At 52.5% G+C, this 19,128-nt stretch overlaps 1 protein-coding gene across 1 annotated transcript; it reads left to right on the top strand.

The window, feature by feature from the left end:
• The first annotated feature begins 13,698 nt into the window (after positions 1 to 13,698).
• Positions 13,699 to 16,161, top strand: RPRML (reprimo like). The gene is given in 2 exon segments (XM_035029716.1): positions 13,699 to 14,371; positions 14,373 to 16,161. Coding segments are annotated over 2 exon segments (363 nt in total). The 5' UTR covers positions 13,699 to 14,185; the 3' UTR covers positions 14,550 to 16,161.
• The last annotated feature ends 2,967 nt before the right edge of the window (positions 16,162 to 19,128 follow it).

Raw genomic sequence — 19,128 nt, 5'->3', positions numbered from 1 at the left:
CTCATGCCCATGGTTCATGGGTAAGTGAAGTCCTCCAGAGGTTTCTCTCCTGAAGAAAACATCCCACCTGGGACCACGCAGCTTGATCCTCCAAGGGAGATGGCCTCTTCTGTTCTAGGTTCTGCAAGGGCCAACAGCTCTGGGCTTCTGCCCATCCTGCTGATTTTATGCTCCTATGGCCACATGGTGGGGTGGATACGGGTACCAAGGAAAAGCTCCCGGGGCTGCCCATGTGAAGACAAAGCAAAAGGAGGCCAAAGCTAAACACTGGGTCCATCGGCTTCATTTCATAGATGGGGAAACTGAGGCCTGGGGAAGTGAAGGGACTTGAGTGAGCTAATGGCCGAGCTGGGGGTAAGACTCCCAGTAGTCTCTTCTCCCCACTCCCAGTCGTATTTCATAATAGGTCCCTGCTGCTGGGTGCTTCTCCGTACTTTGTCAATTGTTATTCACATATCATCTCTCTGTGTCTTTCTTTCTTTTTTTTTTTTAAAGATTTTATTTATTTATTTGAGAGAGAGAATGAGAGAGAGAGCATGAGAGGGGGGAGGGTCAGAGGGAGAAGCAGACTCCCTGCCGAGCAGGGAGCCCGATGCGGGACTCAATCCCGGGACTCCAGGATCATGACCTGAGCCGAAGGCAGTCGCTTAACCAACTGAACCACCCAGGCGCCTTCTCTGTGTCTTTCTTAAAACCATAATCCTTTAATATCATAACATATTCATTATTCAAATTTCCAATGTTGTCATGTCAAAAAGCATTTTCTTTTTTTTATTATTATGTTATGTTAATCACCATACATTACATCATTACTTTTTGATGTACTGTTCCATGATTCATTATTTGTCAAAAAGCATTTTCAACAGTCTGATACAATCAAGATGGAAATAGACGCACTCGGTTGTGATTGGTTGAAGTCTCTTAAATCTCTTTTAATCCATACGTTCTTCTTTCATCTTTCTCTCTTCCCCTGCAACTTATCATTGAAGAAGGCGTCATGTATCCTGTAGATTGTCCCGAGTCTGGATTTTGACAATTGCAAAGCTATAATGTAGCTTAGCGTATTGCTCTGTTTTCTGTATTTCCTGTATTTGAGTCTAGAGGTTTGATCAGATGAAGGTTTGGGTTTTGTTTTACGGCTTTTGTTTTGTTTTGTTTTGGGGGGTTTTTTTTGGCAAGACTACTTCATAGTAGGTGTTGTGTTCTCCCACAGGAAGGACATAATGTCTAGTTGGCCTCCTTCTTATGACATTGGCAGCTCTTGATGCTCAATGCCTAGACCCGCTAATTCCCTGGGGGTTAAACATGGTGACATTTCATCATCTCTTCTTCATTTATTAGCTGGATTATTTCTATAAAGAGAAACTTCCCTCATTTACTCTCAGTTACTCAGGGGATTATCTCATGAATTCTGCGAGGATTCTGGGTACATGTGATGATCCCCACGGCGATGCGAGCACACTGAAGTCAGACTGGTTAAGGGTGCTGTCATCGGAACTGTCCAGATGAGCTCCGGTCAACTCATGGAATCATAATAAATAAACGGGAGTTGCTTTATGGCCCCAAGCCAGGCAGTAGCCCGTGAGCAGCGAAGCCAGGCCGAAGAGCTCCGGGGCCCTTTCTCCCTTCATAGGAGGACAGACCTGCCCGGAATCTTAAACATCATCCAGTTCAGCCTTGTCACGTTTATTTGGGAAGCTGAGGACCAGAAAGTGCAGGCTTGCCCAGGTAGCCAAGGTCATGGGCATATTCTTAAAGGAAACCCCGGAAAATTCTTGTGATGGGTTCCAGCGCTGCGTCTGGACCCCTTGTACCCGCTGCCCAGGACGGCCTCTCCCCCTCATCTTACTTACTGTTGGGTCCCCAGTGAGTATCTGTTGAATGAAGAAGTGCAGGTCCCATTGTCTTTATATCTCAGGAACTGGCTGCCCCTGGACCTGTCCACTGGGGAAGGTATTATAGGCACTGGGCCTGCGGTAGCTGTCCAGAGAGTGGCCAGGCTGTCAGGCACAGGGCAGGAGCCCAGGGTCAGGGGATGAGAGGGAAGCAGGGCTCACTCCAAGAAAGCAACCGGAGTGACAGGCTCTCCTCCACCCTGGCAAGAGACAAGCCCAGCGACACAAAATCCTGCCGGCAGCATGGATGGGGTGCACCAGCAGGTGGCAGGGTTCAGCCCCTGAGACGGGGTGGGGGGCAGAGCCCCAGTCTGTAGGAGGAGCAAGCCAGGACCCTCATTCTCTCACTGGATGGGAACTCAGGCCAAAGATCAAGTCCGAAGCCCTGAGCGTTAGGACTCCGTTGGGTTGACCGGAATGGAGAACCCCAAATGTTACTGGTTCAGATAGGGTAGAAGCTCATTTCTCCCTCATGTTAAAGGCCCTGAGGGAGTCCGTTCACAGCCAACAGGGTGCTCCATGGGGCAAGGAAGATGGCAGAGAGAGAGAGAGAGAGGACCCCAGCTCCCGTCATGTTGCTCTCTTACCCTCAAGCATGCCTTTTGCTCCATGGCACAACATGGCTGCTGGCACTCATCCTTCCCACGTCATATTCCAAGTAGCGGGAAAGAACAGAGGGAAAAGAAGAGCGCTCTTCTTCTTAGGGCAACTCCCAGAATTGTGCAGACTACTTCACTTACATTCTATTGGCCAGAACTGAGTCACGTGACGACATCTCGCTGCAAAGGACCATGGGAAATAATCGTCTTCATCTCACACGGCCGGGCGTCCGGCTGAAAACCGCAGTCTGTAAGTGAAGACCAGAGAACCCGTGTCCAGTGACTCGGATTATGCTACAAGGCAGAAGTGAGCAGAGGACTCAGGGCTTGGGCCCAGGGGGTGCTGGGCTGTAGCTGCTGACCTCCCTGCCGCCCTAAGTCCTGGGACTTGGGCTGCGTGGGGTTGTATGAGTCCCGCTGTGGGGAGGGGGGAGCTGTGCCCCTAGCCGTGGGGCCTGATGAGTACCTCCGCCGCAGCAACAGTGGGCATTCTGGAGCTCAGCGTGGCACCAGCCCAACGAGACTCAGCAGCAGCAAGAAAACAGATGCGCTCCTTGCCAAAGACAGGCGCACACTCCAAGGCCAACCACTGCTCGAGGCTGTGAAAAGCATCCTCAAGATGATGAGTCCAGAGCCCCAGACTGCACCTTTCCCCAGGGGACAGGGAGGTAGCTGATGACAATTGCCTTTTTTTATTTCCTTAATTAAATTTCTTTTTTACTATAGAATAACATACACGTAGAAAAGGACGCAAATCGTAAACGTACAACGCAACAATTTTCACAGAAGTGACCACACCCAAGTCTTCAGCACCCAGATTAAAAAGTTGAACATTACCACCACCCCAGAAGTCCTGAGTATCCCCTTCCAGTCACGACCTACTTCCCCTGCCCCCAAATCCACCCTTCCCTCCCCACTGCTGACATTTAGAAAATCTTTCCAGGCGATTCCATAGTCGATGCTGAGAATCACTGCTTTTATAACAACGCGCTCTGCGGGGAGTATGCTTCTCCCTATCCTTTTGCCCCTCCCCTCGCTTGTGGTCTCTCCCTCTCTCTCCCAAATAAATAAAATTTTGGGAGACAGAGGGAGAAAGAGAGAGAGCATGAGCAGCGGGGAGGAGCCGAGGGAGAGGGAGAAGCAGGCTCCCCGCCGAGCAGGGAGCCCGAGGCAGGGCTCCATCCCAGGACCCTGGGATCATGACCTGAGCCAAAGGCAGCCGCTTAACCAGCTGAGCCACTCAGGCGCCCTCAAACAAATAAAATCTTTCTAAAAAAACCCAATGGTTATCCAACTTGGCTGCACATTAGAGTCACGTGGGAGAATGTCTGCCTTTTGAAGTAGAAGCCGGGACGGAGACAGCTAACTAAGCAGGCAGTGTGGTATGGGGGAGAAACTTGGGAGCCAGAGAGGGCTGCCACTCACCAGCTGTGTGACCTGGCAGGGGTTCCTCCACCTCTCTGAGCTTCACCTGTGGAATGGGAACACTACCACATGCCCTGCAGAGCTGCGGCTGAGAGAGAGAGGATGTAAGCCCAGGCCCATGCAGGGTCAATAAATGGCAGACACTACTGTCATGTTGATTAAAAGTGAGCAACCCCAGGAAGACTGAAAGCCCTTCTTTATGCAGGAGGGACCCAATCTGGGGAGAGGGGACGCAGGTTATATGGAGAAGAGGGTCAAGAGGTAGTGTTGATGACAAGCCAGGGTCTTTCTGGGGAGCACGGGAACATTCCAGGGGCGGCAGCGATTCCAAGCCAGAGCCGTTAAGTGGCGGCTGCCAACAGCACCAGGGACCAGCAGCTGCGGATGAACCTGGACGGGCCCAGTTTGGGCAAAGCCAATCCTTTTCCTTCAGCAGGCATGAGGAAGCTGACCAGCTGCAGGCTCTGACTCTGGGAGCCGCTTATGGAGAAAGAAGCAGACTTGGTTGAGCACTACCTTGTGCCAGAAATTGCACCTCCATGCCTTTGATCCTGTGAGGTGGGCACCCTCAACCCATTTCACACTCGAGGGGGCTTAACTCCGGCTGCCTGACTCACAGAGCCCTGGGGTCGCCACAAGCCTGGGACCTGCAGTGGCAGCCCCCCACCCCCCTGCCAGGGCGTGCTGTATACACACATGACCCAGGAACGCCTCACTTGATTAAGTGCTCATCTCCGTAGTGTTGGTTTTTTTTTTTTTTTTTTTTTTTTCAAAACAAGAAATAGGGGCGCCTGGGGGGCTCAGTCGTTAAGCATCTGCCTTCGGCTCAGGTCATGATTCCAGGGTCCTGGGATCGAGCCCCGCATCGGGCTCCCTGCTCAGCGGGAAGCCTGCTTCTCCCTCTCCCTCTCCCACTCCCCCTGCTTGGGTTCCCTCTCTTGCTGTGTCTCGTCTCTGCCTGTCAAATAAATAAAATCTTAAAAAAAAAAACAACAACCCAAGAGGTATACTTTTTAAGCTGATTATCTTTTTTCATACTTGGTACAAGGTACAATGTTCATTGTAAAACACATAGAAAATACAGATAACCAAAAAGAAAAAAAAATTAAAATGTCGCATAGCCACATCGTCCTGAGACAAGCACTGTCGATGTTTTGGCATCTCTTGTTCCTCTAGGCAAGGCCGGGATGTGAGCGCGTGGAGGAATGACCAATAAAAATGACCAAAAAGGGGTCATAGGGTAGACTGTTAGATTATGTGCTTTTCTTCCCTCAACAATGCAGAGTGGTCATATTTCTATGTCAGTGAATATTCCTCTACAACAGTGGCTCCGCGTTAGAACCCCCTGGAAAAGCTTAACAAATACTGACGTCTGCACTCTGCCCAGACATCAGGGATGGGGCTGGACTAGGGAGGGGACTTTTAGACTCCCCGGGGGTTCCAGTGTGCAGCCAAGTTTGAGAGTCACTGTGCCACAGCATCATTTTTCAACAGGGACCTGGCATTCTCTTTGCCGAAGGGATGCTCTCTCGTAATCTGACCAATCCCCTTTTCTTGGACATTTAGGTTGCTTCCAATTTTTCATCATTAAGAACCAGGAGTTCGCAAGTGTTTCCTGTTAAGGGCCAGATAATGCATGTTCTAGTTTTTGTGGCACCTGAGGTCTCTGTTGCAATGATTTAATCCTTCCATTGTAGTGCAAAAGCAGCCAGGATGCATAAAAGAATTTATTTTTTGTTTGTTTGTTTGTTTAAATAAAACTTTATTACAAAAACAGGGGCTGGCCAAACGTAGCGCATGGGCCACAGATGGCTGACCCCTGGTACAAACAGAGCTGCAGTGAGTCTCCTAGAAGCTAAACCTTCCAGTATGTAATGATCATTTTCTTGGGACAGTGATTTTATACTGTTTATTTTTAGAAGTTGGACGCTTTTTCAAATGAAACCTTAACTAGAACTCATACATATAACAGGTCAGAGAAGCATTTTGTTAGCTGAACATATTTTACAAATGCAAATGTACGTAGCACGTTTAGGAAGTCAATTGGGGGCTGTAGATGATGGTTACAAATTCTTTTTTTCTAATCAGCCTCAGCACCTGTGGCGTTCAAAGTTTTGCAGAACCAACATAACATCTCTATGGAACCCAGGTGTTCCACGACAGACACAATTTGAAAACCACTGCAATAAGATAATTTCCTGGTGCAAGCGACCAAAAGTCAGCTCGAGGGAGCTTAACTCATAGCTAAGGATTTAATGGCTTGTATTACCAAACTGTGGGGAGAGCTCAGGGTCCGACCTGCTGGGACTTTCTCTCATACCCATGAAGCAGCTGCTCCCTGTTTTCCTTCTGCGAGCCCCTGGCAACCATCAGTCTCACATTCTGTCTCGGTGGGCTTACCTATTGCGGGTATTTCATGTAAACGGAATCGTACAAGGTGTGACCTTTTGTGTCTGGCTTCTTGCACTTAGCGTAACATTTTCGAAGTTCATCCATGTCGTAGCGAGCACCAGTACCTCATTCCTTTGTATGAGTAAGACCCGACTGTATGGAGAGACCACATTCTGCTTGCCCATCCATCTGTTGGTGGATCCTTGGGCTGTTTCCTCCTTGTGGCCATTGTAGACGGTGCTGCTATGAGCATGCGCATACATGTATTTGCATCCGTTTTCCATCCTTTTGGGGAGATGTCTGTGAGTGGAGTGGCTCATCATTACCATTTACCTGGTCAGTTGCAGTCCTCCAAACTGGCCTCCACATGGTCGTAAGGGTGATCATTTTCTTTTCTTTTTCAAAAGCATTATTTTCCTTCGTATACATGAACATGCTTCATGTAAAAGGTATACATGTTCACGGTCAAATTTTGAAAACTACAGAAAACAGTGAGCGTGAGTGGGTGTGTGTGTAATACAGGGGAGTGTAACTGACGTGTATGGCTGACTTTACTAAAGTCTCTGGGGTCCAGGTGCCCGCCCCCTCTTCAGCCTTCTCTCCTGATGACCCTCTATACTACCACCCTACCCCTGGGCCCCCGCCACCACAGCCCTGCGCTCCTGCGGGCTTCTGAGCCATAGCAGATGCTCTTTCTCTGCGGATTGCCTTTCCTTGCCTGAATTCTCCTATTTACCTTTTCTGACTCAGCTCTCCCTTTCACTGCTCCCCCAGCATGTCACACATACCGGAAAGTGGTCGGGATCACTGTGCCCAGGACAGCGGGAAAGGGAAGCTGATCCATGAGGGGGATGCTGTTGGGTCCTCCTGTTTGAGTCTAAAGGGGCACTGATCCCACCTCTCCCCAGTCTGCCTCTGAAATATGCTCCACAGCATCTGAGCTCAGCAGAGAACCCCAGACTCCCCCAAGCCTTGTCGTTAGGGGTTGGCATCTCGCTATGTTCCCCTGTTGTGACAACTGGCAGTGAGGCTGGTGCACAAATGGACGATCCAGAAGGATCTTTCTCTTCCTTTTTCCTTCCTCTGGGCTTGTTCTTTCAACTCGGGAAGCCAGATGCTTTGGAGTTTAATTACATGCTGCAGTTGGAAACCCAGAATGTCAGAGCTGGAAAGGGAGAATCTTATTATAAATAATAGCTGCCAGCATTTATTGAACATCTACTCTGTGCCAGGCCCGTTTCCAGGCATCACCCCATTCAGCCTTCCCGACAGTTCAGGGGGCAGGTGCTATGGTCACCCCTGTTTTACAGGGAAGGAAATGAGACTTCAGGGAGCTCACAGGGCATTTCCCAAGCCGTGCTGAGTGGTACATAGTGCAAAAAATACTACTTTGTGTTAGTTAAACCCTGCATCCTGCATCCCCCCCTAGGAAATTCACAATGCACACCAAAGTACTAAAGGCCCTGAGAAGTCCTGTATTGATCAGACCTCTTTAGCTCAGTGTCACCTCTGTTGAGCAGTTTGCAGAATGCAGGTATTAACGTGCTCCTTATTTTATGGGTGGGATCATGGAGGCCCAGGCAGGGCTTTAGGTGCAGACCAGCCACAGATCTTGGGCCCCAGGCTCTCTGAACCCCACAGAAAATGTAAAGCAAAGGTAGACTATGGCCCATCTGGTCCACCACCTGTTTCTGTAAATGTAGATTTATTGAAGATGATCTGATCCAGGTCCCTTGATTTATAGATGAGCCAGTCAAGGCCTAGGGAGGGTGGCTGACTTGCTCATGGTCACAGCAGCCAATCAGGGGCAGAGGCAGAAACAGATCCTAGATCTCCAAAATCCAGGTTTTCTCTAAAACACAAATCAGACAGGTGGTGGGAGGTGAGGTGGCGGGAGGTGGGGTGTGAAGCTCCATGACCCCTGTGATACCTGTCTCGGTTATCTGTTTCGAGGTGCGTACACAGGAACTGCCCCTTTCTACTCCTGCGCAGACACTTCTGCGGAGTCTCTCCTGCTGCTGTGGGTCAAGCTCCCACGGCCCGAGCTGCCTGGGGGCCCTCTGCTGCTCTCCACTTGGTGTGCGGGACAAAGGCTGAACCGGGCAACCGTGTTTATTTTAATTCTGTGAGAGATGCAGTAAATCATTATTAACTTCCCCTCTGCCAGCGTGAAACAAGAGATCATTTGGGTAGGAACCTGACAGAAGGCAACCTTTGCCCGCTCCAGGGAGAGTTTGCCAAACAAATGAATAGTGTAAACGGGATCCTAGGGGGTTGTTTGAGACCACTTCAGAAAATAAATTACGTCCAAAGGTTCTTAGACTTCCCCCTGAAGTATGTTATACAATGGCCATCCATTTACATTTTTCATCTCTGTGTGTGTGTGTGTGTGTGTGTGTAGTTTGAAGATGCAAAATAAAATCATTCTCATCTCATCATTAAAATGGCTCATGCAGGGGCGCCTGGGTGGCTCAGTTGGTTAAGCGACTGCCTTCGGCTCAGGTCATGATCCTGGAGTCCCGGGATCGAGTCCCGCATCGGGCTCCCTGCTCGGCAGGGAGTCTGCTTCTCCCTCTGACCCTCCTCCCTCTCATTCTCTCTGTCTCAAATAAATAAATAAAATCTTTAAAAAAAAAAAATGGCTCATGCAGGGGGCACCCAGGTGGCTCAGTAGGTTGAGCGTCTGCCTGCCTTCGGCTCAGGTCATGATTTCGGGGGCCCTGGGATCGAGCCCCACGTCAGGCTCCCCGCTCAGTGGGGAGTCTGCTTCTCCCTCTCCTACCCTCCTCCCCCCCCCCCCCCCACGCTCATACTCTCTCTCTCAAATAAATAAATAAAATCCTTAAAAAAAATGGCTCATGCACAGGACACTTTTTAACATTGTTTGAAATGTGAGCAATTTAAAATATCTGCAGATTTAAACGTTTTAGTTCAGAAAAGTCCATCTAGTAAGTGATACTAGTTAAGGAGGTTTTATTAACCTCTGAATCCAGGCGAGGGAGGCACCTGACTGACCCTGGGCAGCCATGACATGCCAGAAAGCTAAAGGTTCATCTAGAAACAGCTGCAGGGGACAGCAGGGCATCAACGGTGGCCTCAGGGTAGATGCTCTTCCTGGGACAGCCAGACTGCCCAGATGGCCTTTCCAGAGCTGGAAGATGCAGACTTGTCACTGAGGTGGAGGGTAAAAATAGTCCTGTGTGGGTGGCAGCTGGGCCCAGAGGCCCTGGCTTCCTTGTCTCTGGAGCAGAGAAGGCAGCTCAGTTGACAGACAACTTCGTAGGCTCCCGAGGCCTCCCCCAAGCTCTGGGGGCTGGGGGGGGTCTTTCCCTAACAATGAAGCCCCCCCCCGACCCGTCCACACACCAAGTGCTGGAAAAAGCCGGGGTCAGGTTTTAAGGTAGCAAAGGGCTTACATTCTGGCTGTGTCAGTCACCAACCGGCTCTGTGCCCTCCGGCAAAATCTCTCTCCTTCCTGAGCCTCCATTTTCTCATCCATCAAATGGGGCTAACGGTTTCTCTCCCTAAGGTGGCTGTGAAACCTAAATGACAAAGAGAACCAACACATTTTACACTGTAGCCTCACTCTTCTGCCCCCTCCCTCCCACCAGTTGCTCACCATCCGTCCGGCGCATTCTTCAAGAGTGGCTCTGAGGCAAGCCAACTGCATGTCAGCCCCGTGGAAAGGTCTACATGGACGGGAACTGAGGCCTTGAGACAAGAGCCGTGTCAGGGAGCCTTCTCGGGAGCCAATCCTCTACCCCCAGGCAAGCTCTCAGGCGACCGTGGCGCCGGCCACCACCCTGGCTGCAACCTCTTGAGACACGGAGCTGGAAGTTCCCAGCTAAGCTGCGTTCGCCTTCCTGGCCCCGCGAAAGCTGTGTGAAGTCATAGATGTTGGCTACATTTGGGGATAAGCCATGATGCAGCAGTAATACCTAAGATGCTTACCTTTCGGGGCTGTTATAAGAATTAAGAGATGGGGCACCTGGGTGGCTCAGTGGGTTAAACGGCTGCCTTTGGCTCAGGTCATGATCTCGGGGCCCTGGGATCAAGCCCTGCATGGGGCTCCCTGCTCAGCGGGGAGTCTGCTTCTCCCTCCCCCACTCCCCCTGCTTGTGTTCCCTCTCTCGCTGTGTCCCTCTCTCTCTGTCAAATAAAAAAAAAAGAATTAAGAGTTAATGCACATCAAATAGCAACCAGACGTACTGGGACCGGCGGCTCCAGAAAGGGCGGAAGGGAGAAGCAGAAGGAAGGAGCACGAGATAAGAAGCCTCGGTCCAGGTCCGAGCCAGGAAGGCCCCACTTCCAGAACTCTGGCGAGCAGTCTGAGAGACTCAATATACCCACAGAGGATGGCTGCACCATCTGACCCGCTCCCTGCAGCAACAGCTAAGGAGGTGAACCCCCCTCGGGGCAGCCACGAGGCAACCCCTGTAGCCCTCGGCCCAAACACAGCCGAGACTGGACCACTAGCTGACAGCCTCCCTAATCTTGCCCCCATGTCCAATGTAGGACAAACTGGGAAAAGTCCAATATGCTCCCCTAACCAATCACATAGGGTGGTACCCCCCTTCTAGGTAGCACACCTACAGCTTCCCCACGCCGAGAGAGCCTCTGATCAGAACCTGAAGCCTTCCCTTTGTCCCACTATAAAGCTTTCCTAGTCCTCTGCCGGCCTTCAATTCTCTGCCGAACTCAAGTGATTGGTAGCTGACTTCCTTGCGGTAGCGGGCTCGGTAAACAGCCTTTGCGTCTTCTCATTTGGGTGGTCTTTGTTTATTTCCACAAGCCCATGTTCTCTCTCTGCCTTCCCGGCCCCAGGTCAAAGACAACATCTTCCTCTTCCCCCAGGTAGCTACAGAAACCAGCTCAGGGATGATGGAAGGGGGAGGGTAGGAAGAGTTAAGAACATAGCTTTGGAACAAGACAGATCTGGGCTCAAATTCTGGCGGTGATACTTAACTAGCTGTGTGATCTTGAGTAAGCCAATGAACAACTCCGAGTTTCTTCATCTCAAGAGGACAATCGAGCGGAACCCAAGGGCTGGTGTAAGAATTCAGTGAGGTACAGGGGCACCTGGGTGGCTCAGTTGGTTAAGCGGCTGCCTTCGGCTCGGGTCACGATCCCGGGGTCCTGGGATCAAGTCCCGCATCCGACTCCCTGCTCAGCAGGGAGCCTGCTTCTCCCTCTCCCTCTGCCTGCCACTCTGCCTACTTGTGCTCTCTCTCTCTCTGTCAAATAAATAAATAAAATCTTAAAAAAAAAAAAAAGAATTCAGTGAGGTACTAATATGTTTAACGCCCCGAGCCTACAGTAGGTGTTTAATAAAGAAAAGGCCAGCCATCAGTCCCCTCACAGCCTCCTGCTGGTGCAGGCAGGCCTCTCTGGTCCCCACCATTCTTCCTCCCACCCCTGCTTTCTGTACAGCAGGCAGCCCGCCCTGAGCGACATTGAGTCAGGAGCACAGACTCCATGGCCAGGGCATATCACAAAGCTCAGGGGCTGGTCTCGGGAGAATGATGGGCAAAGGACATAACCAAGCCTTTCTCTAAAGAAATCCACTGGTCAAAAGCAGAGGACAAAATATCTGGCCAGAAACCTGTTGTCTCCCTGTTCTATCCCGGCTCTCAGGGGTGGTCAGGGCAGGGAGACCCTTGTGCCAGGCGGCTCTCCCAGGACCCAGGAGGGTGAGCCAGGTCTTCTTCCCCCAATCTCTCCTGTGTCTGTGTGTGTGTGTGTCAGTTTCTTTGTCTCTAAAATGAGAAATGTAAGAGCTTCCCAGGAGGCACACACACGTGAATTAGTTCTAATGGTGGGGCTGTGGCTTTGAGATGCTTCATACTGGGGGCGTCGTGAGTCCCCTCACTCCCACTTGCCAAGCCCTTTCCATCCCCGGGTCTCTCCCTCTACCACCAAGAGCATCATCCAAGCCTCCCGCAGCATCTTCTGCCTGGACTATGGAAAAGACTCCTAAACGCTTTCCCTCCTTCTCCACAGCTCAAACAATGCAAATTACATCAGGGTGAGAAACCATCCCACATCCCATAAACTCGGGCAGAATCTTAAAATAATGACAATAACCAGGATCGGGGGCAATGCCCCCCTTCCCCACAGGGCTAGAGTGTAAACTGGTATATTTCTAATTAATCTTTAAAAGATTTATTTATATATATTTTAGGAGAGAGAACACGCAGGTGCATGAGGTGGGGGGGTGGGAGGGGCAGAGGGAGAGGGAGAGAAATCCTCAAGCCGACTCCCCCCACCCCGAGAGAGGGAGCCCAATGCAGGGCTGGATCCCAGGACCCCTGAGATCATGACCTGAGCCAAAATCAAGAGTTTCATGCTCAACCCACTGAGCCACCCAGGTGTCCCCTAAACTGGTATATTTCTGCAGAACAATTTGATAGGATGTAACCTTTTGATTCTGCAGGTCCATTTTTCAAAATATAAAGGAAACAATTAGACTATGGAAAAGTCTGCACAGCCTTTGTTACCGGGTCTTTACCTGTAACTTTAACCTGTAACCTGTACCTTTGCCTTCCACACAAAAAAGGGGGGACAACTAAAATACCCCAAAATAAACACCTTCGTAAAATAAATTGTGTAGTCTCTACCTTGAAACACCATCCCTTCACTTAAACTGGTATTACAGATCAGTGGTTCTCAAAACACGACCCCGGAGTAGCCACCAAGAGCATCCCCTGGGAATTTGTTAGAAATGCACATCCTGGGGTCTCCATCCCCAACCTACTGCTTCAGAAACTCTGGTCTGGGCCCAGCCATCTGGGTCTTAACAAGTCCTCCAGGCTATTCAGAACCACTGTTGTAGAAGAATATTTATCACTACTTAAAAATACACAAATGACAAAAGGCTGCAAAACAATAGCTACAAAACAGTAGGTATGAACAGTGAATCGTTATTTGAATATACGTATGTATTGAGACACGCAAAGAAAAAAGCCCAGAAGATTCTGTACCAAGCTGGTAACGTCGACAACCCTGGGTGGTAGGATTATTTTAGATTTTTTAAATGTTGCTAATCCATACTCTCTAGTTTACAATGATGCGTTTTTTTGTAAAAAGGAATGAAAGCGGGGGGGGGGACCCGCAATAAACTTCTTCTTAAATTAAAATTAAAAAAAAAAAATCAAGTGAGGCAGGGTGGGGGCAGGGTGGGAAGGAGGCAGCACGCCCCGCCGCCACACCTGCAGCTCGGGGACAGCGGGGAGGGGCGGGGAGGGCCGTGCGGGAGCGCCCCGCACCCAGCGCCACCGCCGCGGCGGCGAAGAGAGAGGCGAGGGAAGCCCGTGCCGGGGGTCACGGCTACTCCTGATGTGTCGGAAGAGTTAGGAGGCGCGGAAGAGCGGAGACGAGATTTAGGGCAGACTTCAGGAAGAACGTACCGGCGACGAGCACCCAATCCCGGAATGGGCGCCTTGGCAGATCCTGCACCCCGAAACAGTCCGCCGCTGCCCCCCGGGGCTCGACCTCCGCCGGCCCGAGGGCGGGGCTGCCCGCCTCTCCGACGCCTGCCGGCGCCCGCACTCGGGGGGACGGAGGGGGAGCGGCGGGGCCTGGGCCGTTGCTAGGGGAGGGGCGGCGGGGCGGTCGCGCCGCGCGGCCGGCGACCGAGACGAGCGAGCGGCTCTCCGGCTGCTGCAGCTCCCGCGCCGCCTGTTGCTCGCCACTCCGGGCCGCCGCTTCCGCCCGGCGCCCAGGGGCAGTGGGCGCGAGGGGCGCCGGCGCGCGGGCCGCCTCCCGCCTTCCCCCCTCCCGCGCGCAGCCCGCCCCCAGCGTCTCCGGGAGCGCGGGCGCCCGCCGCCTCCCCGTGCGCCCCGGCCGGCGCGCCGAGACCCCCGGCGCCCAACGGCGATGAACGCGACCTTCCTGAACCACAGCGGCCTGGAGGCGGCGGGCGGCTTGGGCGGCAGCGGCGCGGCCGCCCTGGGGAACCGCAGCCACGGGCTGGGCACGGGGCTGGGCTGCTGCCCCGGGGGCGCGCCGCTGGCCGCCAGCGACAGGGTCCCCGCGGGGCTGGCGCCCGACGAGCGCAGCCTGGGGGGGGTCGCGCGCGGCGCAGATCGCTGTGCTCTGCGTGCTGTCGCTCACCGTGGTCTTCGGCGTGTTCTTCCTGGGCTGCAACCTGCTCATCAGGTCGGAGAGCAGGATCAACTTCCTGGCGCAGGAGCGCCGGCCCTCCAAGGACGTGGGCGCCGCCATCCTGGGGCTGTACTGAGGCCGCCCGGCCCGCAAGCAGACGAGAGGGACACCAGGACCCTCGTGCCCCGCGCGGGCTCCGCCGGCCGCGCGAGGGACAGCCACGGACCTCGGGCCCCCTGCCCCCGCCAGGACCCGGACACCGCGGGACTCGAGGCGGCGGCGCGGAGAGGGTCGTCCACACCCGGCTGGTGCTGTGTGCGCCTCGGCGTGGCCGCGTGGGAGAGGTCGTGCGAGGCCGCCCGGGGCCGCGGTCACGTGCGTGGGAGTTTGGGGGTCTGTAGATGGAGGGGGGGGAGGGGAGTCGTTGGAGAATCCGAGTCGCTGAGCCTTGTCGGCCTGATGTCGCCTTTGAGAAGAAACCTTGTAATAAAACTGCAGCCGTCGGGCTTCCGGCCGCTTCCACCGGCACCTCGCCGGGGTGTGTGTGCATGTGTGTTGGGATGTGTGTTGGCTGGGGCACGGGCGGGAGCGCGGTGTGTACCCCTTGGGCCCCCTGGCCGCCGGACTGCGGAGCCGGGGGAGGGGGGGCAGGTCCGGGGTTCCTGAGACCCCACTCCGCGGAGGCTAAGGAGGCTATAGCTCCGGAGGGGAAAGGGCTGGTCCGGCAGGGAGAGTAAATCTTTGGGAAATTTTAATTTACTCCGTGAGATTAAAAAAAAAAAAAAAAATTCAGTGACTTAAGTGCAAAGGGGGCGAACAGCAAAATTAATACCTCAAGACCGTGGTCAAATAAAATTTAATGGGGGGGGTGGCTAGATCTAGTTACATTACAGGGGCAAAAGCCTCCTCTAAGGGCTGGTTTGGACCCCACCCTTGTCGAGTGTGGACGAGTAGTAGTGGGGCGCTGAAAATACGCCCTTGCCGCCTGGGGAGCGGGGAAAGCAAGTTCAGGTGAAGGCTTTGTGGTGCAAAGGACCCAGGATGTTTAAAATGCAGAAAGGCCTCCAAATGCAGCCGTGTGGAGGGAATTTCGAACTTCCCATTATGAGATGCCCCCTGCTGCCCAGAACCCTGCCACCTCTTGCAGATGCAGAATTAACTTAAAGCAGTGTTAATGCCTAAGAACCTCGGCATTCACCGGCCAAGGGGGAGTGGGTGGCTCTGCTGTCTGGTCTGGGATGGGCTGGGGTGGGTGGGCAGACAGGAGGAAGGAACGCTGGGCTTTGTAGCCTATGTATAGACCCCATTGTCTAACCCCAGGCAGGCACCTTGGTGCTTGGAAGATTGGGGGTGGGGGAGGGGGTTCTAATGGATTTCTCCCTATCCTCTCTTTTGCCCGGCGTGGAAGTGAAGGTGAATGAGAAGGAAGATGGCTGAAGCCCTTCTTGGCTTTGGGAAGAGAAGCGAAGGGAACACAGTCCCCTGTCTTCAGCACCTAGTTCCACACCGGCAGAGGGGACAGTACCTCAACAAAAGCATAGATGGTCTTGGACTATGAAGAATCCAGAATCTTGCTGGCTCCTGAGCCCTCCTGGGTAGTGAGAATCCTCATCATTGGGACGTGTCACCTGCCCACCCACCTCCCCACCCCAATCTCAGACCTGGGAGAATTCGTCCAGTTTGACAGGTCAGGCCAGTAAAGGGGCCAGAGATTACTTGTGAAGTGTCCATGGGGCAAAACCTACAATGTGGAGAACATTGTGTTGATAGCTTGGACAGGCAGGTAGCCCAGCGCCATGTGGGGTGAGCAGCCTTGAATGATGTGGGTAGCCTGGGTATCTGGCCTCGTGTAGCGCAGGTGTCTGGAGCCTGGGCTGACCCAATGCCTGCAGGACGCAGCTCAGACAGCCGCAGGGGTTCCCTTAAAACCCCAAGTGACCCCAAGTGACTGGCAAGTGGGAGTTCCAGGAGGAACAGAGGCTTAGACACTTTCCTGGCTGACCAAGTGAGAGTCAGCACTGTGAGAACTTTCCTCTACTAACATGGGCCTGCTACTACCTGTGACCGGGGCAAGAGCAGGGCATTCAAGAGTTGAGCTGCCTGAATTTGTTGAAAAAGGAAAGCCGTAGTGGGGAAGCCTTATTCTCACTGCAAGAAAAAAAAGGCCAATGAAGACATGTCTGTGTCCTCACATGCGTATTGGTGCCCTCCATCCCATGACGAGTACACTCACGTGTACAAATACACACGGGCACATGTGCATGAGTGTATGTTCACGCATGCACGCACACTCAAAGACAGGCTCCAGCCTCAAGGAGAACAACAGCGAGTTCGAGTGGGGTCCCCCAGTGTTTGCTGAGCTGTCTTATATAAAGCGTGGGGGCAGGGGAGCAGGAAACAGAGTTACATAAGAGCATATGAGGTCTAGGCTGCCGGGGAAAGGTGAGGCTGGATCAGAATCCTGAGCCTGGAGCTTGGAGGAAGGAGGAGGGACCTGCTTCTCCAAAGTCTTTTCCCCACCCCTACTCTCAGGCAGGGAGAGCTCCTCTTAAAAGGCCTGCCCAGGATGCTGGGGCCAAATCTCCGAAGGTCCCAGGTTCACAAAAGATGACCTGGGACCCTGGTCTTTGAAATCTTAGCTGCCATGCTTCCTAGCTCTGTGACTCTGGGGAAGTAACTCAACCTCTCTGTGCCTTGGTTTCCTCATCTAGAAAACGGGAAGCAACCGACCCCAGAGCTCCCAGGAAATGATGTGCGTAAAGTAGCCTGACATGTAATAGATAATAACGTGATTACCTACGATTATTATGATTATTGTTATTTTGTTATTTTTTTTTAAAGATTTTATTTATTTATTTGAGATAAAGAATGAGAGAGAGAGAGCACATGGGGGGGGCGGTCAGAGGGAGAAGCAGACTCCCTGTCGAGCAGGGAGCCCGATGAGGGACTCGATCCCGGGACTCCAGGATCATGACCTGAGCCGAAGGCAGTCGCTTAACCGACTGAGCCACCCAGGCGCCCGTTATTTTGGTTTATTGCATGAACGTTTTCCCCAGCCAAATATATTTGGTTCTCTGAAGTGAGATCCTTGGACAGAAAGATCGTCATTCATATATGCAGCGCATTCTGTAGTTTCCAAAGCACTTTCGTAAGCAGGACAAAAATAATGTATCGTGTTAATAATGTATTAGACAGTGTGCCAAGCACTGAGCTGCACTCCTGTGAGGGGGGTTTCATTATTACTCCCATTTTGCTGATGAAGAAACTAAGGCTCAAAGAGGTTGCCTGACATCACATAGCCAAGAACGGGCAGAGCTAGGATTCACCCCTGCCTGTGTGACCCCAGACTCGACTCTACGTGGTCCTGTCTGCTCCCCACAATGGCTTAGTGAGTAAGAGCAGATATTCTCCCGTGGGCGAGTTTGTAGGAGAGGCAACTAAAGTTCAGTTAAACAGGCCTGCCCAAGTTCATTCATTCACCCAGGGTCTCTTGCGAATCCGCTGTGGACCGGGCTCTGCACCAGGCACCGGGGTGAGCAAGGGGGTGGCAGAGCTAGAGTCTAGCTCAGCCTGCAGCCCACCAAGCCCCAGATACTCACATCCCTTCTCAAGGCCACTAGCCCTGGGCCTGGGCGCTGGTTCCACCAATATCAAGGACTAAGTCAGACCCTCTGCTTCCCTCCCTCTGAGTCAGGGATGCAATTTCTGGGGTCAGGTGCCCTCACGAGCAAGACGGCCCCTGGAAGGGAGGACAGAGGGAGGGCTTACTCCAGAACATCCGCTCACTTTCCTGCTTGTTTGTTGAGGCCCACTTCACACGTGCTCAGCTCGCTGCTGGGAGTCCCCCTCCCTGAGCCCCCCCAGACCCCAAGCCAGCAGCAGACCAAGAGCAGCCTGGAGCACTTAGGGAGGTTTCAGAGGCAAAGGGTGACGTGTGATGGTTATGGGTACAAACAGAAAGGGTTCACACCGAGCATTCCAATATGGGGGAAAAGACATACGGGTGCACATGCCCGCGGGAACACGCATGTGCGCGCGCACGCACACACACACACACACACACGTTTTATACAAAAGACTTTAGTAGGATTTCTGAATAGCAGCCATCGAGTGCAGCTCACGATTCCCTCTTGGTAATCAAGGTCACAAGAGGTATTCGGGATGTCTGGATCCCTGACCCCCCGAGGCCAGCCAAGCTTCTCAGCCCGGAGGCAGCACTTGCTTACTCTTGCAGCCATATGCCTTTAAACTCAAGAATCTGCAATTCTAGTCCATAGATAGAAAGAGCTTAATCCACAGGGAACACTCTAGAATTTTCAGGAGAAACAAATAAAGCAACAGTCAGAAAGCTAGCTCTTATAAGATCAACATCTGGCTTTCTGTGTGTTCTACCATCTTGGAGAAGCCAGAGGCCACATTGGTGGGGCCCGGTAGCCCTCCACACGTGGGCTGACCCAGGCGGACAGGCCAGGGGACACCTCCTGACACAGACACCCCGGCGGACACCTTGAGTCTTCCTTTGCACCCTTCCTTGTGCTCTGTTCCACAAACCAGATTACAACGGTGGTAAACTATCTTTTTTTCTTTTTGAATGGTTGCTTTGCTACTCGCTTTCAGGGCATTATCTAAATTCGTCCTCATAGCAATTCTTTAAGGCAGATATTAGCATCATCCCCACTTTCCTTTTTACTGATGATGAATCTGAGGCCCAAAGA

The sequence above is a fragment of the Mirounga leonina genome, unplaced genomic scaffold (assembly GCF_011800145.1).
Source record: "Mirounga leonina isolate KUSES-001 unplaced genomic scaffold, KU_Mleo_1.0 Mir_272, whole genome shotgun sequence".
In the NCBI taxonomy this organism is placed as follows: Eukaryota; Metazoa; Chordata; class Mammalia; order Carnivora; family Phocidae; genus Mirounga; species Mirounga leonina.
The sequence above is the reverse complement of the archived record's forward strand: the minus strand, read 5'-3'. Positions and strand labels throughout refer to the sequence as shown.